General features: G+C 37.2%; 1 protein-coding gene across 2 annotated transcripts in view; it reads left to right on the top strand.

The window, feature by feature from the left end:
* The first annotated feature begins 428 nt into the window (after positions 1–428).
* The window catches only part of Dbx2 (developing brain homeobox 2), a 36,509-nt gene continuing 13,361 nt past the window's right edge, over positions 429–23,576 (top strand). The window contains exons 1-2 of one of the 2 annotated variants that reach the window (XM_004863156.3): positions 429–858; positions 15,069–15,164. In XM_004863156.3, coding sequence (XP_004863213.1) covers positions 444–858; positions 15,069–15,164 — 511 coding nt within the window. In that variant the 5' untranslated portion in view covers positions 429–443. The remainder of the gene's footprint in view (positions 859–15,068; positions 15,165–23,576) is intronic. The other variant, XM_087200083.1, reaches the window with a different exon arrangement.

Raw genomic sequence — 23,576 nt, 5'->3', positions numbered from 1 at the left:
GCCCGCCCGGCGGTAAGCGGCCGCAGGACGCCGCGGCTCGCACGCCTTCCCGGGACAGGCACGCCCCTGTCACGTCGCCTCCACGCCCACCTCCTTCTGCAAGTCCCCTCCCCACAGCACCGACTCCCCTCGGGATGCCCTCACTGTGGGCCGCGTCTGTCACAGCGGGCCGGGTGACTGGAGTAGATGGGCTGGACGCACCTTCCGTCCTTCTAGAAAAACCCCGACCGGCAGCACCCAGACTCCGGCGCTGCCAGAGCCAACGACGCAGTCCCGGGGCGCAGAGCCCTCCTCCCACCCTCACTCCTCCCCTTGCTTGCAAGAACGCCCAACGCAAAATAAATAATACCGTCCCACGCCCGCGGCGTCTGAGGCTCCTTCCGCCGCGCGGCTCGGCGCGCTCGGCCCGCGGCGCAGCGAGAGGCGGGTCCGCGGCGCGCACCATGCTCCCCAGCGCGGTGGCGGCCCACGCGGGCGCCTACTGGGACGCGGTGGCCTCCTCTGCGCTCCTCAACCTGCCAGCCACGCCAGGCTTCGGCAGTCTGGGCAAGAGTTTCCTGATCGAGAACTTGCTGAGGGCCGGCAGCGACCCGGCGCACGGGCTGCCGCCGCCTCCGCCGCAAGGCCCCGCGGCCGCCCTCGCCGCCGCCGCCTCCGGCGGGGGCGCGCAGCTCCGGCCCCTGCCCGCCAGCCCGGTGCCCCTCAAGCTGTGCCCCGCGGCCGACCCCGTCAGCCCGGCCGGGCCGTCCTACGGCACGCGGTGGGCGTTCCAAGTATTCAGCCCCTCGGCGGACGGCGCGAGGCTGCCGGGCCGCGCTCCGGGGGACCGGGACTGTGCCTTCCAGCCGTCGGCCCCAGGTGAGCCCGCCCGACGCCGGGGCCTGAGGTGGCCAGGCGAGCGCGTCGAGCTTTAGAGGAGTTGCCGCGCGGGAGCGACGAGGAAACCACTACTTTTCGCGATTCTTTTTCGCTCCATCCCGTTCTCCAGTTTCTTTTCTGTCACCTTTTTTTCAAAAAGTGGTGGGGTTACCTTGATGCTTGGCCCTAGTGGAGAACTGTGAAGGCGCCCTGGCTGAAGAGGCGCGCGGTCCGAGACGCCCGGGCTGGGGTCCCGAGGGTTTTCAGCTTCGGCGCCGGTCGCCGCCCGCTGGCTCTGCCTAGGGACCGCGCGCGCCGTCCCTCGGGGCTGCCACGCACTGTGGCGACGGTTGGGGGTCGTCCCGAAGGCGCGCGAAGTCTGTGGAAGGGAAGTGGCAAAAAGGCTTTGGCTTTCTTTACCTTCGCATTTCGTATCCCTTAAGTAACAGAAGTCAAGGGCGATTGTACTTGGTGTCCAGCTGATAAAAACAGCTGGATTGGCAACGGGAGTACGGAGTTCACCAATACGTGGACATTTATCAAAAGATGAGCACTGTAGGTTTATTCTAATTACTGTATAAAACGTAACTCGTGAGGTGGGCAGGAGGAGGACAGTTGAGTCAAATATTATAATGGTAAAGTTTATAGAAGCATGTCGAAATTAGCGATGATAAAATGGAAAAGTTTTCTCAGAGGCTCACAAACTGAGATCCAGTTGGATTAATTTTTGGGGGGATGTTGCGTCCTTAGACGGTCTTAATTTACTCTTAATCCCAATGGGTTTGTCTGGAATGACTAATAGACGCTTTTTCAGCAGTTTCCATTGTCCCAGCAAACGGCCGGATCAAATTTATTGCTAATGGCTTTATAGAATTTAACATGTTTAGAACCTGTCCTGGTCTTTCAGCTTGAAACGGTTACTAACAGAATGGAACGAATATAATTATATGAACATTGGTCTCATTCACGTGTGTAAACCCTAAATGGTAGGAAGGCTTTTTGCACCCTCGGAACATAAACAGCTAAGTTTATGTGCCTTAGAAGTGAACCACTTTTTTTTTAAGTTTTAGGAGAATTAAAAGTGTATAAAGCAGGTTCATATAGACAAGAATATAGTAAAGAATGTCTCATAAAAACATTTTCAAGAAAGTTTGCTATTTGCAAACGTTATGGCTTGACATTGTGTTCATAGCAAGTTATTTTTAAGAATTCCTAAATTCTTAATATTGGCTTCACAGCAATGAAAGGTCACTTAATTTAAATCTCTGCATATTTTACTGATTAAGTAAACGTATGGAAATCAAATGCAGATAGTTCAGTAACCCTAAAACTCATTTCATATACTTATTTCTTGCAAAATATTGTAATTAATGGGTAAAAGTTTTAAGTTACATTGTTTTTTATTTTTGAGAACATATTCATTCTTGTATATTTATTAAAGTGAGCAAATACAAAGATAATTTTTTGAATAACTAAGAGAGTGTAGGACTTTATATTTTCTTTCAGAATATTCTAATGCAGTGAAAGTGACTACCAAATATTTTATTCAGTCCTAATTGAAGGTTTGATATTCTCTTAGATTAATTTTCATTTGACAAACTGCCCTTTATTTCAAAAAGCATTTTTGTACAGAGTGTATCTGATTTTTGAAATTAGAAAAATATTGGAAAAGGAAAACACCTGTAAGGTTATGCTCACAAATATGCTGTTAAAACAAGAATTTACATTCGTTTATTTTTCTAATTTTACAAAGAATGTAATTTTCTGAATATTACCCCAGTTTTATTTAATGATAGATTCTTGCCTTACTAAAAGTTGTGGGAGTTCCTTTATTGCAGTGGAGAGTTAGGAAGTTATAATGAGTGTTGACAGTTTTAGGGATCACCTGGAAATTGGATGAGGATGAAATAGTGATTGATGTTCTTTAGAGAGTGTTAAGCAAGATAGAAAAGTTGCTGTTTTCAAACAATAACAATATTTCTTTCAGAATAATAATAACCAATCCATATCATTTAGGAACTAACATGGGAGGGGATCATAAAGTGTGATTAAAAAAAACTTTAGTGTATTGACTACCCACTTTTCTCTCAACCTTAATTTGTTGAGTGGACCAGTCTAAATGTTGCATAAGAAAACCCCAGAGTTATTTTTAAATGCACTGGTAGAATATAACCTCAAGTCAAATTTAAAGGATTTATAACACTGCATGCATTTTGGTTACCTAATATTTATAACACCACCTGTTTCATTTGCTCAACAAATGTCAGGCTGTGCTCTAGACCATTGGCTTAATCACTGAACAAGACACGATTATCTCTGTCCTTGAGCTTACATTCCATGTCGGGTACCACTTTATAGGTTACCAGTTATTTTCAGATTTGTTAGCTTTTTGAAACTTAAGAATAGACCAGCAAAGGGCGGGAGATTTAGCTCGGTGGTTCTGCAGCCTGTCTTGAAAGCTCAAGGTCCTTCGTTTGATCCCCAGTACCAAAAAAAAAAAAAAAAAAAAGAATAGACCAGCAAGATAACTAATAGAACTCTAGTTCTTTGATAAAAAAAAATTTCACTTGATAAGTTTGTTTTGGTTTCAAGCACCACTTTAAATTTTAATCTGTGGACTTGGAAAAACAACAACAAAAATGTAACACATTTTTAGCCTTCTGCTTAAGATTAGTCTTTCACTATTTGAAACTAATGAGGGGTAATAGGATAACTAATTACATTTTTAATCACCATAATAAATCAGATTGTGATTTTATATCTGAGCACATCCACAAACAAACTGACTTGTGAAATATCCGAAAATGGTAACAGTTAAAGGGCAACACATCTTTGCATGAGGGATATAGTTGACAGTACTTCATTCCTGAAAATTGATAAGTCTAAGTATGTAGAGCAAGAAAAGGAGCATTCCAAGCTGTGTTCTAGCAGGTTGTTTCTACAGAGTATGTTAAAAGCTTTAAAAAAAATCAAAGCATTGCTGAAGGCTTGAGAGGGACATATGTAGTGCACTAGTGGGTAATGAATAGATCACCTCCATTTTTAAAAATGTCTTAGACCTATAATAGTTTATTAGTGGGAACCAAGAGATTTTGTGAGTAAGCTTCTAATTATTGGAGCTCCTCTCTCAGAAGTTCACTAATATCATTAGTTGGAAAACATTCTGTAAGATTAAAATATTCATGTCTTTGTATATAAAAGAGGTTCTTGAAATGTAAAAAGCTAAAAAAATTAAATGTCTCTTGGTTAAGAGAAGGCCGTGAATTTTATAGTTGGTGGTTTATTCCATCAGTTTTCTTCAAAATAAGTGGAACAGATAGTTTTTGCTTTTAATAATGTGTTATTTAAAACCTCTTAGAAAATGTTTAACATTAAAATGTGTTTACTAAAACTATTTCTTTTGCTGGACACAAACGGATTGGAAAGTAAATATTCATTCTGGATAATGATTTGCTCTAATATGGAGTTGATATGCTCTTTTAAAACAGTAACTTTACCAAGTACATTGAACTGTGTAGTACAGAAATGGAAGATCCATAGTATTTTTTCTATCACCAAAGTAGAGTTGTTTCCTACCATTACTACTTAATATGTATTCTGGTTTCCTATCTACCTCCCAGTTCCACATACTATTCACCTATTAATCCTTGAGTCTGTCTGAAACTGCTTGCATTCGTGTTTTATGTTCAAAATGGTAGTTTATTCCTCTTCACTGAGATACACTGAAAGTGTGAAATAAAATAGCCTCTTGTACATTTTATGCTCTTGGGGAAGGAAGAAAGTGTATCTATGTTTATAGCAGGACTTCCAGTCAAATTGAAGACTGTTTGATCTGATTGGAGTTAGAATTTGCCATTTTTGTTGCTAAATAATGCTGTAGATTTGTTTTGGCAAATTAGAACCTCACTACCTTGAATGTTGATCATGTTGACCCTGAATCAGAACAGTAAGAGTTGGGGATTCAGATCAGGACAATGGTGTGACCTGTTTCAGCAGTTCTTGGTTCTGGCCATCACCCCAACCATCCTTCAGCAGAATTTGTAGATACCCCTAACACCATGTTCTTAATATATTTGTACGAATATGTCTTTGTAGGTAATTGTATTAGTCACCTTTCTGTTGCAAAGAGGAAATACCTGACATAAACAATTTAAGGTAACTGGATATGATGGCACACATTTGTAATCCCAGCACTATGGGAGGCTGAGGCAGGAGGATTGCAAGTTTGAGCCTAGTCTGAATGACTTTGTGAGACTCTGTCTCAAAATTAAAACAAAAACAAAATAGAAAAGGGCTGGGAATGTAGCTCAGTGTGAAAGGCCTGGGTTGATTCCCCAGTATCAAAACAAAAAACAAAACCCACCATTACCAAAACAACAACAACAAATAATAATAATAGCACAGCAAAACTGAAGGAGGAAGGTTTATTTTGATTTATGGCTTCAAAGGTCTCAGTCTGTGGCTGGCTGGCTACAAGGCAGAAGTATGGTAGCACGGGAAATCTGCTCATCTCATGGCACCTGGAAAACAGAGCAAAGGATGAGCAGAGAAAGAGGAAGGGGCTGGGGACAAGCTACACCCTTCCAGGTCATGGCCCCAGTGACTCGCCTCCTCCACCCAGGCCCTACCATCTATGAACGCATCATCAGTGGATTGTTTATCTACTGAGTTGAGCACCCTCGTGATCCAGTTATGACCTACAGTCCCACCTCTGAAGACATGCGACTTTAGGGGGACATTTAAGATCTGAATCACATTAACTTATATCACTAACTTTTACATAATTCATTTCGTGAACAAAGTATTATGTGATCCAAAAGTTAATACTTTGAAGTTCAAGGAGAAATTCTTGTAGTCAATAGAAATATAGAACTAATGAGCATGCCCTTCACTTTGGTACTGAGCCATACTTCTTACATAATAATGTCTGAGCTGGAACTACTGTACAATGGACTAGCAATTTATGGTGCATTCAGTTTGCCTCCAACTTTAGTACCTGTCCGTCCCACCCAACACATGCTTCTCTACTTTGCTCTAACAAGTGAACATCAATCTGGTAATTTGTGTGGAAGTTACTGAGTTTAATAATCAAACAGGAGTAATCTAACAGGAAAATAGAAATATTTTAGAACTTTTTATTCACTTTAGGGATTTGAGGATTAAGAGGTACGTTTGGTCATATGTAGAATTTGAACATTAAGATTGATTAGGTTCAGGGTTATACTACATGAAAATGCCGTATGTGAAGAATTTAAAAGGATTATCAAGGGTGATTTTATCTATGTGTATGTATTTATATATGTGTATGTGTGTGTGTGTGTGTGTGTGTGTGTGGTGCTGGGGAGTGACCCTAGCACCTTTTTATATATGCTAGACAAGTGCATACCACTGAGCTGTGTCCTTAGTCCTTTATCTATATATTTTTTCCCATTATTGTGGCTCATATGCTCAAACCTAACCTGTTCATTGGTCTCTCTTTCTCTTTGTCTTGTTATCCACTAGAAAAAAAATTTTGTTTTGCTGTATCAGGATATTTCATGGTTAAATTTGCTGCTAAACAGTGATAGAAAAGTGAAGGACTTTGCACAATTTCTAATAGCTGTGTTTATAAAATGCTTTGAGATTCTTTGGCTATGAAAGTTTTCACAGAAGTGAAATGTTACCATCTTTAAAATAGTTAAACAAATTTGTTTTTATGTTAGGGTGGGTAGGTCAATATTTCACTTACTCCTCAGACAACATACTTTCTGTCACCTTATTTCTGTTGTTGACATTGTCCATAACTTTAAAATCCATTTTACTTCTTTTAAGGGAATTTGATTTGCCACACTTAAAGTTTTCTTTTACTTACGGTGATTTTTTTTTTTTTTTTTTTTTACAAGGAAAGCGTATAATTTTTAAATCAGCTGAGTCTGCCAGGGTGAAAAGGCAAATTGTAAAATGGAACAATACAACTTTTATCTAGGAAGGCTTGTTAGAATCTTCATTTAATGCTTCATTAAATCATACTTCTGTTTTATACTCTTAGTAAGAAATTGGGTTTTTGCCATAACACATAGCATGCTTACCAGACTTTTGTTTGGATAAAATGTTTCAAAATGTTTTATTTTACTTTCAGTAATGTTTCCACTTTCAATGAAATCTCTCCCTTTCAATTCTTTTTTAGCTTCTAGTTGATACTTAACTTGGCATTGCTGAGTGATTCATCATTTTATATAAAGTTACCATAACTGATTTCATTTTTAATAACATTATTCATTTTGTCAGCCAGCTACTAGTTGTGAATATTTTAGGGTCATATTTTTGTGAGTTATGTGAACAGTAAATTTGAGGTACTGAAATTCTCTCTGAAGTCAAAGATCAAAAAGCCTCTATAAATTTTTTAGACTTTTCTTTCAGAACCAGAAAAATGAAAGAAAGTTTGAATTAAATATTTTGTCTTCTTGTTTCTAAACATTCTAGGAATGAACTAGGTTTTTCATTTTTCACATGTTCAGGCATTGTGTTATATACAACTTTAATCTTATTAATTCTAAGTGACCATAAGAAATAGAATATATAATAGGTACATTTCTGTAAGTCGTCTTGAGAAGTCTCCAAATTTCTTGTTCTTCAAAACTTTAAATCTCTAATGCTTTCTAAATTAAAATATGTGGAGTCAGTAAATTATTCTTTGGGAAAATTTATGTACAGAGAATAAAACTATGACTGCTGGCAGTTTTTAAATAGACTAATCTGCGGCTGTATTAAGCAGAAGTGTATTGAGCCAATTCTGTAGTTACTTTGGGTCTGAAACAAATAGCCTGATTCTTTAAAGCAGGAACAGGATCACACCTATTTGTTTACTTATTTTCTATTGATGCTTTACATTACAGATTGAATAGTTGCAATAGAGGCCTCCTGGCTCAGAAAGCCTATTTATTTTCTGGTCCTTTGTAATAAAAGTTTGACAGTGCTTTCTCCAAAACATAAATGGCAAATTGGGTAAATTTTAAAGTACTATATAGTTTTCTGAGATGGTTTTAGCAGCATTTCTATAATTTTTAAAGTCTACATTGAAGCCTAGCCTCTTTTTATTACTGATTGTACAACCCTAAGCAATTCACATAACCTCATTGAGCCTCTTGTTTCCTTATTTAAAAATGTGAACATCAGGAGGCTGAGGTAGGAGGATTGCTGCAAGCTTGAGGCCAGCCTGGGCTATATAGTGAGTTCAAGGCCAGCCTGAACTGCATAGTGAGACCCTGTTTCAGAACAAAACAAAACAAAACAAAACTAACAAACCAACAATGTGAGCAGATGATTAAAGTCAGCAGTTGACTTTCAAGCACATTCTTCAATAGCTCGTTGATAAGGAAGAGGAAAAGATGTGAAAGACTTCTTCCCACCATAAGCACAATCTTGGTAAATGGGGTATTGTGATGTAAGAAACCATCCCCAAATTTGGTAGCCTAAAAAACCCAATCATTATTTTCTCTCATAGGTGATTCATACTTGGAATGCTGTAGGCTTGCAGTTGGATGTCAGCTGAGGCTACAGTTACCTGAATGCTGGACTGGGCTGCAAGTCCATGATGGCCACTCACATCATGGATAGTTGATGCTGGCTGTTGACTGGGTGCTCAGCAGGAGCATTTCATTCACTCGAACTCTCCAAGTGTCTTATAGCATGGTGGCTAGGTTTTGAAAGGGAGAGTTCTGAGAGCAAATGTTCCAAAAAGTCCACACAGCTTTGGACCTGTGGGCATTTTGAACATTCTGGAACTTCAAAGAGTAGGTCAAAAACAACATCTCAAATTCAAGAGAAAGTGAAAGAGACCTGATTTCTCAATGACCGGTGAACCAAATAATTGGCAGGCATTTAAAATATGCTACAATGTGAAAGCAGGACAACCAGTAGCATACACAGTTCCTGCTATGTTATGTCTCTTTGGCTGGGAATTAATCACATAGAATTGTATATACCTGGGAACTCAGAGAACCTTTACAAAGGCTTTTAGAAGTAGAGTTTTTGAAAGTTATAGTTATCATTCTTTTAATAGTATAATCTCTTCTCTGACAGTGACTATAACAATAAAGAATAGGACACAGACTCAGTTTTAGCTCATTTTTTCAGAGCTGTCTGTGTAAACTCCTTCAGGGTCGAAGCAGCAGAAATGATGACCCTGAACACCCAGAAGCCAGATCCTACCCACTGGTTGATGTTGTGAGGATGGACTGGGTGATGTTGGTGGAAGTGTCCAAACGAATGCTTACGGCTACCTACTACAGCATGGTGTTACTACAGTAGGTCTTCCCTTTAGCCCTTCCTTATTGCACTATGCCCCAACCACCGCTGCCAGGTGAATTTTTCTGTAAAGTGTATCTTCTCATATCACCATGCTATTCAGGAAAACCTAAGTTATCCTTTTTGACCTCAGATCAAATGCAAACACTCACTTTGGCCCCTAAGACATCATTCCATCAGCCACATTTAACTTCTAGCCACACTGCTTAATGTTCAGACCTTTCACCTTGACCCAGTAGCCAGCCTGGTCCTTTTAACCTGTTCTACTCTTGCCCACCATCTTTGCTTCCTTTTCTTTGTTCATGTCTTTTCCTCCTGGAATGCCTTCTTTCCCTTTTCATCCCAAGTATTTTCCAAATGAAAGTGAAAATTATGATCTTGCTTCTGCTTAAAACTTCCTTTGACCAAGCCTTTCTAATTATTATTTTCTTTTTACTTGCTTTTAGTAGAAGTCTAGACCATATTGATTCATTTTATATATTGTCTTCGTGCTGATCTCAAATGATATAATACTGGCAGGAGTGAAGGCTAACATTTATTGAGTGTCTGCTATGTATCAGTCATTGTTTTATGGTCTTTCCAGTGATCTTAATCTGATTAGACATTATAATCACCTGTGGAGTTTTTGAAAAATTGCTGTGATAGGGGACTCACAATCAGTCTTGTTTCAGTCCATTTGTGTAGGGGTCAAGAATCTTTATCTTTGAAGAGTTGTTCAAATAATTCTGATATGTATTCAGGGCTGAGAACTACTGATTAGGGAAATGCACAGAATGAAATTCTTAAATTTCATCTTCTTGTGGAGTATATCAGGTTTGACAGAACAAAATTCATTATGGAGCACTGAGAAATTGAGGTTTTAAAAAGCAGATTCAGGTATGTAAGTTAAGGACTATAAAACAAATTCTTATAGGAGGGAAAACCATTGTTTCATCCCCGTAGTTCTAGCACACAGTGAAATACTTGGCACCTGATAGACAATACATATTGTTTGCCTTTAATTAGAAGAACAGAATTAAGCAAGTAGACATTTATTTTCTCATGATCGATCTGTGCTAAAACGTTAAGACCTATGTGTTCTGTCTGTAAAATACTCTTGAGTCAGAAAATACTTCCGTGTTTTCTGATGAATAGAAGGATAATGGATGGATTTACCTAATTTATTTTCCCTGCTGATTGCAAGCAAGGCTTGCAGTTGGATCACATAAATGAATTATTTTTAGATTGTATATAAAATAAATCAAACCTCATTAGATATTTACTATTTCTCAGGTCTAACTAGTCAAGGCAGATGTTTGCCATTCTTTCAGCCTTTGTATTTGGGTCCACCTACTCCAGATAATTTGTTCAGTTGCATTATTTTCAAGTTGAAAGTTTTAGATTGCATTATTCCCAGGGACCCTGTGCTTGGCACTCGAAGAAGTTATTAAACCTCTCCTTTTGAAATTATTTCGTTCCCTGTTATTATCTCCCCAAAAGGTTTTATTTTTCACCATTAACATCTTGGAACCTTCTGTTGTGCCTCATGACACACTGTCCAATCTGCACATCATTGCAATGAGCCTCTAAAATTTATGTCAAGGTTATATTAGTGATTTTTAGTATTCTTCTTTGCAACATCACAAATCAGTGGCACAGTTTGCCTTAATAAAAAGTTGGTTTCTTGTTCTTCTCCATCAATAAAGAAGAATAAAAATCACAAAAGACATTTTAAAAACTTGCTTTTTAGACAGCAGAGCTTTGCAAGTCATTTCTCTGTAGCTATGCTTATAACTATTCTTGGCGGTGGGATACTTACATCTGTTTAAATTTAGAAAAAAGGCTGGCCAGTTCACCATTATGTTGGCTGTAAGTTCTTATCCTAACTAAATATTCAAAATAATTGAAAGATATTTTGAATCCTTGTCTTCAAATGGGTCAGAACATATGATTAAGAATTGTGGAAAGTTCATGGAGTTTTTTTTTTTTTTTTCCTGTGAATGCATGACTTTGGTCTTTGAATTCGGAGAGGGTCTGATTTAGTTCCAAAAATTTTAAGTCATTTTGTTTGTAACTTGCAACATTTTCCCACAGAAACTGGGAGTTGTATTTGTTGGTGGGATATGCAGTATCTTAAAATGTTGTACTAATAGAACCTGACATCATGCTATGAAACATCACCATGTGTAGTTTTTTCCTTTGGATTGGTCATTTGAGAGAAAACTCATGGAAATCTTGGTAGATGTGTCCATTTTCCAGGCTGTAGCTTTGAATAACTGGCAGGAGTCTCTCCATGAAATCCCCACCCCTCATGTCTAATAACAAATCATACTAAAACCTGTTTTGTTTTTCTTGCTCATTTTTAATATTTGCTGAAAGTAGCTATAATCACATTATAGATACATGTCCTTTTGGAGCTTGAATACTAATGGGTGTGTGAAAGAGAAAGCATGTATTAAATTCATAGCCTAAAGTATAGTGAACACTCTTTAAATATTACCATTATAACTATTGTTCATGAATCATTCCTAGCATGGTAAATTATTGAGTAACTACATCTACATTGCATTGATGGGGTTTAAAATACTTATCATCTAGAATTAAATTGCCTTTTTCCTCCTGGCTTTTTAAGAACTTCTTCAAAGTAGTTTGTAAGAGTTAGCAAAGTTTTCATAGATCTGTCAACTTGTCACTTTGTTTTCATCAAGCTTGAATTTCCTCTTTTGCTTATTACTTTAAAAAAATACAAACTTTACAAATGGTAAAAGTTTAACATGCATTTTAAATACATTACATTATTTTAAATGATTATTTCCTTTGACCATTTAGCACTCCTGCAATCACATGCTCAGATGGATTAGCATTTGACTTATGTCAGAGTAGGAGCATGGGAAAAAAAAAAGGAGCACTTAATTGGAATTTCACAGCGATTTCCACATAAATCAGCTTAAACAAGGTGTATTAATGTATAGCAATCAGGAATTGACTAATCTGTGTAAATATGTGTGTCAAAAGATGATTTAAAGTGTTGAAAAAATCCTACACAATAGAACTCCCAGCTTGGTCATGTCACAAAGCATGAAAGCCCGTTCTTTGGCCAAAACTAGAATTATTACTGTAGATTTTGATTACATTTTTGTAATCAGATTATGATACTGTCATTTTGATTACAGCTGTCATAAAGGGTAATATATAGCAATATAACAGACTGTTCAGTTAAACCTGTTTTCTGGTTAGATTTAATTTTAAAACCAGACCGCTTCAAATCACAGTCATCACAAAATGAATTTAAGTGATCACTTGTTTCAAGTAAAAATTTTTAAAAAATATTTTATTTTTCCATTTTTAGGGCTATAGAAGTAAATTGAGAAAGATTTTGGCTAGAATAAGAAAATTTGTAATTTATGTATACTTTGCATTATTATTTTGATGGTATCATAGCATGTCGTATAATCTTAATTTCTATATTCTACATTGAGCACCAATTTGCAAACAAATTTTCTTTGATATTTCCAGCTAACTTGGTTAATATTTAATTTTATATATGTAAATGTAATATTGGTGGGTCTTTTTCTTTTTTTCTTCTACCTCAAAAAAAAAAAGAGTGACCCTAACAGTACAATAACTATGACTTAATTATTTGTAGAATGTTTATTTTGAAGGAGAAATATGTTATGTAACAGAAAAGTTATTACAGTGAGCGACTTTTATGCTCAGAAATATATTTCCATTTTTAAAAGCATTTTATAGATCTATAGTAATGGAAGTGTAAATCTGCCTAAATATTGCCATCCTCTTGTACTTTAAAATGTAAAATCCAAATGAAATGATTTATCATCTTTATGATAGTTTTACAGTTAATATTAGAACAGTCTGTGGTAGTAAAACTTAAGAAACTTACTGAACTTTTGAATTCCCAAATATTCCTTTTATACCTTTGTTTTGTTGCCATATTTTCAAAATAGTATTAAAACAAACACTTTATTCTTTGGAAATCCAAATATTAAAAAAGTAAGAACATTAATTATGTCAACTTTCCATTGTATTATAGGAAGAAAATTGCATTTATGATAAGTTTGCAATTTTAAGGTTTTCAGAATCTTGAAATACTATACATTTTTTATTTGGCCCTTTACCTTGTTTTGATACATCCTTTAAAGAAATTGTTAAAAATAAGTCCATACTTCTCAGTTGAATAAATTCAAGTCTGAAATTACGGTGTTCTTTGAAAAGGTATATAATCATATCAAAGCAGTATTCTCTAATGTTATTAAGAAGTTGCCATTTGAATATGAAGGGAGAATAATAAAAAAATTTTATTTTAACTCCTGTTTTAGATTTTAAAGTTTTCATAGATACTATATTTTAGGGTGTGTTGGCTTTCTGTGGTTGTCGTTTGTTTGTTTTTTTCTACACTGGGGATTGAATCCAAGGCTGAGCTACATCCCCAGCCTTTTTAAACATTTTTAAAATTTTTAGACAGGATTTTGCGAAGTCACTAAGTTGCCTAGGTTGATCCTGAACCTGTAATCCTTCTGCCTCTGTCTCTCAAAATCTTGGAATTATGGGTGTACACCACCGTGCGGCTGGGCATTAAGTTTTGATTTTCATTTTATCCCTAAGAAAACCAGAGAATTTTTCTGTTTCTTAGTTTATAAGAGCATTTGTTCAGTTACTGAAATTTGGACTATTTATAATGTGCTAGGTACTCTGCTGGGTATGTAATGATGAAATCAAGTGCCCACCTTTAGGAAATCTCAACCTGCATTTATATTGTACTAAACCCATTGTTAAAGCATACGGTGTATTTAAGGCACTTAACCAAATCTTGGCACATAGTGAGATCTCAATAAAGGAGAGAGTTATTATTCACAATGCATGACATTCTTTATAGCTATTTTTCATCTACTGAAGAATGGAGGTCAAAATTTCACTTAAATGTTAAAGTCAAATGAAGTGATTTATCATTTCTGTGATGGTATTGTGTCAAAAATATCAGAGCAACTCATAGTAACAATGAAACTTCAAAAAATTTGTGGAACATTTAGACACCAAAAAGTCTTTTTTTCATACCTTTACTACAAGAGTAACTATAAGTATTCCACACATATCTCTTGAAAATTTATGAGTAACATAGTTTGATAAAATGAGACAAACAGAATTATGTGGCAACTCACTATACTGCAAAGACAAATGCTTTTGGATTAATTTTATATTTTCTTGAGATAAAATGTTATTTCTCAGATACTTTAAAGCAAGTAATAAGATCAGAAACCCCACTCTTTGTTACAGAGCCATGCAGTAAATTAACCATTAACAACTTGGGATTCCAAGTAACTATATATTTCAAATGACCTGAACATAAATAATAACGTGATATAATATGTTTTAAAATTCATTGTAAACATATAACATTAAAATTATTTTTTGGTAAGTATAATATTTAGAACTGTACTATTTAATATAATCCCTAGTCACAAGTCTATTTCATTTGGATTAAACATTCACTTATCTTGTCACATGAGGCTCACCTCAATAGCTCAGTCACTGCCTGTGGCTAGTACATACCATGTTAGACAAGGCAGACCAGACACCTCCATCATCACAGATTATTCTCTCAGAGAGTGTTGCTGTAGTGTGCCTTAAATCCATGAATATTAAATATTTACTATTTATGATTATGACCCCACAGAAAATGAACTAGCAAGCGGTGGTGTATGACAGTTTGAGTCTTTTCTACCATATCTTCCAAATCTTGATGCGATTATTTGGTAAGCACTTTGGCCAGTGACGGCCATTTAAAATGACTTTGATTTCAGTACAAGTTATAACTGAGTAAAGTCTTAGGAAATGAAGTCCTTTTACTCCATGAATTTAAGGAACCAGAGTTTTGAGTATTGTCTGAAAGAAGTGGCTAATCAACAAGATCAATGCTTTCTCCACAGCACCTTCCAAACCCTTTCTTCTGAGTACCCCGCCATTCTACTCCGCGTGCTGTGGTGGGTCCTGTCGGCGTCCTGCATCCCCCACTGCCTTTCCAAGTAAGTTTTTAATGCTTCATCAGCAATGTCTCAGCTATTCTGTAAACCAAAGCAGCAGGATTTAATGTGCTCAGGGAAGCTAATTGGTAATGCAATGGCAATGAGCTAATTCCTCACTAAAAATCACAGTGATCCTATTCAGGAGGTTTCCAGAGATTTATCAAACCTCAGCACAGTGAGCAATTGTGAGTGGTTTCTAATAGCATTGAAACCCAGAGCTGACACACCAAGGAAAGCGACTTATTTCCCATTTGACATAAAAGATCTCACAGGGACCAGTTTGGCTCTTTCTGAAACATGTAGCAACGCTCCTCCAAAGAAGAGGGGAAAAATGAAAAGGAAGAAATTGTGTTGTGTAAAACATCCGCCAGCTTAAAAAGTGACACAGAAAGTCATGAGATGTCTGTGGAACATAGTTATAAATTGTCAAGATCATAAAAAGAGAGAAATGTCTCTTGTTTATCATCTTGAAAAAAACCAACCATAGCTGTGTGAAAGATTTCCAAGAGAACTTTAGACGTCAAGAAAGTAAAATTTTCATAGTGTCTGGAAGTGGAATGAGAATGACAAACTTTCCAAAACTCATGGTGCAGGTGCACATACACACACACAAAGATTCATTTTTATCTGAAGGTAAAATTCATGTTGGTCTTGAGATGTCTAGTTAGAATAAGAATTTGTAGGCAGAGAATTTGAGTTTATGATACATCTAGTGGGGAGAGGTATGTTTATTTCAGCTGCCCAAGAAAAAAAAACATTTATTGAGGTCGATGGCTCTGTTAGGTGACAAGCGAAGTGTTGAGTCAGGCTGAAGCACAGAGCTCCATCATAGTTGAATTCAGATCCCTGCTGCCTCTGCGTCTGTGTTTTATGAATGTTTCAGGAGAGCAGTCAACAGAATGTTTCCTGACAAGTGAGGCAGCAAATGTTGGCGGTTTAATGAGCTGCAAGTTTCTGAGCATCTCTTTAGGGGGCTGATACTTTCCCACAGAGCACTTTACAAGGCTGGGACCTGGCCACAATGGGTGACAGACCCGTGACCAATCGTCACTTTCACTTGACTCATCCACACGCGACCCCACCACGATTTTTCACTCTGCAGATGAACTTTAGGAACCATTTCACATGGAAAAGGCTTGGGCAAGGGTCAGTTGCCCTTTTGTATGGTCATAAAGCGAGGCTCTGTGTGCCAGTCTTTTCTCCTGTCTCACATTCCAAGTGAATTTCTGGACATTATTTAAAGCACTTGACTGAAAAATAAAGCAGTGAATGAAACTGACTTTTATAGACTCATTCTAGCTCATCTTCCCATATAACCCTGTCCACCTGAAAAGGGATTTAGTGGATGAGCTGAGTGTATACAGGGACTTGCTGAATACATAGGTCCCATTATCAACTGTGGGGATTGTTTATTAACCAGGACTGATACACTACTATTTTTGAAGTGACCTATTAATTGTCCATTTAACTAGAATGTATTGAATTCAAATAGAAAAATAGAAACCATGACTAAACCTTTTACTCGCTCCTTCAAGGTGGTCTGCTGTGAGGGTGATTGAAAACTGTTGTGCAAATTAAGGAGCTATTTATCACCATATATTAGAGTAGAAGGCAAAGACTTCATCAGTGGAGACTTAAAACCCGAATATTTGACATCGTATCATAATGGCATATCTGCAGAATTAAGTCTTTAGTGTTAGATTTTAAGAGAGGTGATTGAAAGAGGTTTCACACTTAGTTTTGTTTATTTCACTTTGATGTAATATTTAACTTTTAAATCTCTGGCAGTACAATTCAGGTAAGTGGAAATGTGCAAAAAATTCCAGGCAACAGGTGAATGTTCACCTATGTATGTATGAGTGTGTGTATTATTTTATAGTGGTGTTTTAAGTCTTTAAAAAGTTGAGTCAATGTAATTGCTAGAATACATAAAAGTAATGCTAAAGATATTTCCTAGATAACTTCATCTTCTCAACTGCTTGAAAGATTACTTTAAATAGGTCTCACTTTCTTCCATCTATGTTTTAATCCTTCCTACTTTGTGCCTTTTGCATCACTGTTGTAAGTTGTGGTGTTTTTCCGTAGAGGTTTAAAGTCCCATGTTTATCTTTTTAAAATAAACATAAAAGTAGAAAGTCAGCACAGCTCAGGTCAAGGATAGAAAATGTTGCACTTGGTCTGTCTCCCTTTCTAAAGTTGGCATTTAAAAACAGTTTAAGATATCACAAGTGTTTTTTTTCTTTTGGTATCGGGGATTGAACTCAGGTAACCACAAGTGTTTTTAATAAACATTTGTGTCTCATGTTATTAGTTACAGCTCTAAAATGAATTTCTTATTTTCTTGTTTATAATATTCATTCATATTGGCAGGAGCTACTAACGAAATAGTGGAATTATGCTTTCAATAAAGAGTTTGTATAAATAACCATGCTACCAAGGAACAGTTAATGAGGTTTACATCTGTACAGTCCTTTTTTTTCTAAAGGTGTTTACTAGATTTTCTTTTTCTCTTCTTTTTTTTTTTTTAATAATAAGAGTGAAATTTATGCCCAAGCTTTTAAATTATTTTCCATTGTACGAAAGAAGGAAAATGAACTGTCCAAGTCAACTTGTATTAAGTTTCAGATCAGACAGCCAAAATTAAAGTTTATTCTAAAAATTTTAATAACTGATGAAATTGATGGCCCTCACCATTGCTTAACAGTGTTGACTTCACTCTCCAAAAGCATAGAATCAGATCAACTTGTAATTGTGCAATTGAAATACCCCTTTGACTCTACATGATTCATTTGTTTAATATTGATTCTGTTTTTCTTAGATTTATGATCAACTCCTTATTGCAGTGTGGAAACAGTCATTCACTCAGTGCCCTTCTCACATGCAATAAATGGTTTAATAGGCTATTTAAGCTCAATTCTTACAGTGGGGAAAATTAAAAGGCAGTGGTAAAAGTTTTCCCCTCCCCTAAAGCAGTGCATGGAAAATCTTTGATATTATATCCATCAGGTTCTTTTCAAAATAACACATTTCTCAGCTAAAATAAAGGGAAAATTGTGGAGATTAATGTAGATAATAACTTTTTAAAAACAATCTTGAAAAATACAGGCATCTTAATTATGTAGGCTAGCTAATTGAGTTAATCAGATAATTATTTCATTTTGTCTTCAAGTACCCAACTTGAATTTGACCTTTTAAGACTTTTATACCTTAAAAGACAACACTTCAGTTTGGAGCAACATCATAAAAATCTGAGCAGGGAAAATAATCCTGTGGGACAAACTACTCTGTTTTTCTGGGGAGATGAATTTACTTCTTTTGTTTGAGATTATTTTGCCATCTTCACTTTCTTGTTAAATTTAAGAGAATGCTTGACTTTAGGGTTTTGTTGAAGGGAAGTGACAGTTATTTTTATTGTTGTGAATTTAGGTTGGTTCTGTGAGTTTCACTGTCAAAGATGGAAAATTCTCTAGTTAGTATTCTTGCCACCTGACCTGGCTGTTTGTTTCACTGCTTTCAGCTGGAGTGGTTAGTGGGCTGAGGAAACTGACATATGGAAACCCACAAAACCCCACACAATCTGTGTGTGTGTGTGTGTGTGTGTGTGTGTGTGTGTGTGTGTATTTAAACTGTACCACAGTAAAGGCTTCAAAGGGATGCTTTTTTTCTAATGAAGAAGCCTAATTATATTGTTTGAAACATAATGGAATTTGTGCAAAAGGTGAATATAGGTATTGACTTCTTGAAAGTGAAGGGCGGGTGTTGCATAGATAAATGGCATTCACTCAACCAAGGGGAATGTTTAAAGGAGTCAGAGACTCAAAGACAATAGTTTTTCCAAGTTGATGGCTCTATTCAGCAGTTTTAGAGAGACAATGAAAGTGTTGGAGTAACTTTCCTGGAATGGAGTCCTCCCCACCCCCCAGCTATTTAGTCCAGAGGGTGATGGGCTGCTTAGCAATATAAAGTGCTTGTCCCTGATTTTGTCTTAATTCCTTTGCCTGAGAATAACATGAACTGTAATAGAATGGCTTGTAAAGTGCTGATTTTGGCTTCTCATTAAAGAAGTATACACATACAAAATAAGGGAAAGAGAGAATAGGTTGGGTAGAGCAAAGCAGGAAAGGGAATGTCCTGACAGACTGTGAGGATGTTAGATTGTGCTTTTAACAGTAGTCTATACAGATGAGGGAGATGACAGTCCTGAACTTTGAAATGGTCAGATTGCCTATACCTATTAAGTTCTGAAGACTCACTTTAAAAAGTACATTCAACAAACTCATGGAAAAACTAGTCAAGATGTAGAGGTCAACTAAAACAAGGAAAGCTCTCTATGACTGTCAGTCAGAAATTCTGAAATTAACTGAACAGTTGGCCTGAACATAGGAAATGATAGGGAGTGCATGATAGTTATCTTCAAATTAGATACACTGTATAAAATATACATATAAGGAATAAAATTGGAACCATTAAATAGAGTTTAGAGGAAGTTAACTTTGGGGTTGATGTAAGGGAAATACAGCAAATCAGGCTATGCGATAAATATAAACATAGCATCTCAAATAGTAGAGGTTGCAGGATAAACTTCTCTCTCTCGAGTTCAAATCTGTTGAAATTACACCGTACACACACACACATGCACAAACACGAATACACACACATGCATGTGCACACATGAACATAAGAAGGGTAAGGAAGCTCTTCATGTTAAAGAAGATCCTGAAAGTAGGAGATGAGAAGTTATAACTATTAGGAATGCTGCTGTGTGAAAAGAAGAGCCCACAGACAAGAACTGTGGAGGAGAAGTGATCCAAGGCAGAAAAGACACAGACTTGAAGGCTTGAGATAACATACATTTGAGGAAACAGTTAATGGAAGCTGATGGCATTTTAGCTGACCAGTTCTGAGAAGCTATTATTTGTGAAAGGGCTGTTTGGTAGCCTCCATCTTGATTGGTCCTAAAATAATCTTAAATATTTTTACTAGAAGGCTTTGATTCAGTGTTGCTTCATAGACTTAATACTGTCTCTTTCCTACAAGTCCAGAGAAGCACTGGGTTATGAATTAGTTTTAAATATGAAAACCTATAAAGGCAGAAAGCAAACATAAGACAACATGACTTATTAGGAGTAGGTTATCTATAGCAACAGTTGGCCTGCTGTGACACCAGACTATTCCAGATTGGGAGCAGAGCCTGGAATGGAACAGGATTAGAGAGAAGGACCAGGACCACTGCAGGGATTAAAAGCTATAATGCGGCTAAGGGCAACTGGGTGCATGTGTGGTACAGAAACCTTCCCAGGGCTTCCTGAATCATTGGGTGAAAGGATATATTGGACAAAAGAAGCTGCCCCAAATGGAATTAGAAAACCAGAGATTCAGATGAATCTAGGTGAGTCTACACATGGCATGGAATACTGGTGCACCCTTTGTGGGATAGGACTCTGTTGGATTGCTGTGGTAGAAATACAAGAAAGAGTTATAGCTATTTGCTCATGGGCTGATTTCTAGAAATGACAAAGTCTCTTTTTATTATGAAGGGCTGGCTGGCTGCTATAACTAAGCACTGCCCTGTCTTCAGCAGTCAAACTTGCTTTCTAGAGGTTGAGGCAATAAGGAAGAGGTAATGGCTACCCTGATTCTCCAGTGCTGGTTGCTCTGTCTCTCCTCACCTTTCCTCCCAGCAATACTGTGCATGCATAGAACATCTCCGTTCGTCATGTCCTCCACTAGGTGCCTCACAGAAACTATCTGGAGGATGGCAATGGGGGAGCATCTCAGGATCCAGAGAATCATGACTTTGAAAAGTTTTCTATCTCAGATAATTGTGCAATTTTAATGACTCTCCCTACTTCTCTTCTACTTGCCTGTCCCCTTACAACTTTGAAAATCTTTGATGTCATTTTAAAGGGCCTCAGTCTGCTTTGGTATGTGCTCTCAGTTGTACATTATAACTTTCTGGAACCTCTCTTTGTTCTTATGGAAAATAGGCTGGTGATATCTACCTCTGGGGATTGTTGTAAAGATTACATTGCATGATGTATGAGGTTGGCACATATCCAAGCACATATGGAGTCCCAAATATGTATGGAAGATGTATTATAAAATAATGGTTTTAATAATGATTTTCTCAAATTGATAGAGCCTTTGGCATCTTGAATTGGTAGCCTCAGCTATTAAAGCCTCATCTATGCTACTAGCCCTGTATTTCATATCTACTTTTAAAAAAATTATTTATTGTCACCGGGAAGTTTCTATACAAATGGGACATTTGTCATAAATTTAAGGATGGTTGGAGGTGTTTGTTGCTCATGGTTTTTCAGTAGCTCATAAGAGATTTTTGAAGGAAAGGAAGTTCCTGAAGTTCATCTATGTGTTCTGCAGGTGTAAATTTGGGCACCTATTTGTAGGTGTGGAAGGTATGAAAATGGTGTAGATTCATCTGTGTGGTCCTTAGATCCAGAAACAGCCCATAGAAGACTCATGGGGAGCACAAAGGAGGAGTACTGATGGTAATCATGGCAGCATTGTAATGTCCTTCTTGTAGGAGCTCAGGGCACTTCACTTTAAGGAAACAAGCACAATTTGTATATGAAAGCAGGGAGAATGGAAACTAGACAATTAACAAAGAAAGAGAGAGGGCCAGGGATTTAGCTCAGTGGTTCCATTGCCTGCCTCACAAGCACAAGGTCCAGAGTTCGATTGCCAGTACCAAAACAACAACAATGAAAAGCAAAGGGAGAAAGCAATCTTCCTTATCATTGTCATATTTCTTGCTTATTCATTCCTGTATTCTTGTTCATCTTAGGGCACTGAAATCTGAGAACCAGACCCATGAGTTAACATTTTAACCTTCACAGCTATTCCAGGTCTCCCCATTAGAGATTGAGCTCTAGTTTCCATGTGTGCCCCCAAAATGTTAGTACGTATTTCTGACGTTGATGAGAATAATGTATTTGTAGATTTCCTTGACAGAATCTGCTTTCTCTTTACTTCAAAATAACTGTTAGCGGGTCGGGGATTTAGCTCAGTGGTTCTGCCGCCTACCTTGCAAGTGGAAGGTCCCAAGTTCGATCCCCGGTACAAAAAAAAAAAAACTGTTAGGAAAACCTATGGGGTTCTATTAGACATTTCAGGAGCATTTAAGTGAATTTCATTTCTTTATTGTTTTACTTTAACATGGAGATGTTGGTGAAGAAGGGGTTAAATTGAGTAAAGTCATGAGCCTTACTAATAAACGACTTACAAATAATAAATGTAGATTTTTTTCTGCTACCATTGTAGGTCTTTGAATTTGTTTTCAACTCAGTATGTGAGTTTTAACAACTCAAAATATTTGCCTTTCTAAAATGCTAGCTTGATCTGGAGAGATTTCCCTTGTCAAATTATAACCTACATTTTTTTAGTCTCCTTTGGCTCTAATCTGTCTTCCCAGTTTATCTCTTGTGTTCTTCCCAGTCATATCCTGCAACCTGGAAATAGCAGGCTGTGTGAGATTCCTAGACTCATCACGTTTCACATTTGTCTTCAAATGTTGTCACTCTTCTGCCTGTCTTACCCAAGATTGTCAACTGAGGAATTGATCTTCTCCTAATGTCTGTCTCTTAGGACCTGCTTTGTCAGCCTCCCAGACTCACCAGCTTCTTATCCAGTGCTCCATATGCCTTCTCTGCTGTGGCCTGTGGTACTCATCTCACTGTAGTTGGCTGTTGGTATCTTTTTTTGGCTTCTTATTACCTTCAGGATGGACTGAATTCACCTTTGCTTGTCACTCAGCAGCAACTCTGCCAAATTATTCCCAAAGGGCTGCTATTGATATTTGTTTGTTTCCATTATAAAATAGAACCAAACTTAAAATGAGGTAGTGGACATGATTATTTGTCCATAATTCTATAATAGCCTGTCCTAGTGTTTAATTTTTGCCTTTTCAATCTTTTTTTTCTGCATTTTATTTAGTTGTGTAGTGCATTATCCTATTTATCATGCTTTAAAAAATATAATGTAAATTTTTTATTTGTTTCTGCCTGATCTTTATAGTTCTCATCTTTAATGGTTCTTTTTAAAGTTTTACTGGTTGGATAGTTTACTTATACATTTGTTTACATTTGGATATTTAGTGTTTTTCTCCTAACTTTTAATACTTATGGCTGTAGTAATGGTAGATTGAATACATTTAGAAGTTAAGAATGCCAGAATGCAGGGAAAAGAGTCAAGAATTGAATTCAGAAGTTCTTGGTGCCAACTGGGCTCTGAGTCCTTTGTGCAGCTTTGGACTTTGAGCACTGTGGGGACCTTTTCATCTGTAGTGAGTGAGAGCTGTGGCAAGGATTCTTGCAAGGACTAAATGAAATCCAACTAGGGGAAGTAAATTTGTGGGATCCTTAATGTGGGGGAGGCACTGAAATACTATATGCT

The sequence above is a fragment of the Heterocephalus glaber genome, unplaced genomic scaffold (assembly GCF_053883595.1).
Source record: "Heterocephalus glaber isolate CG9 unplaced genomic scaffold, H.glaber_assembly_v1.0 deba00001733, whole genome shotgun sequence".
Classification (NCBI taxonomy): domain Eukaryota; kingdom Metazoa; phylum Chordata; class Mammalia; order Rodentia; family Bathyergidae; genus Heterocephalus; species Heterocephalus glaber.
Note: the sequence above shows the minus strand (reverse complement) of the source record. Positions and strands in the feature narration are given on the sequence as shown.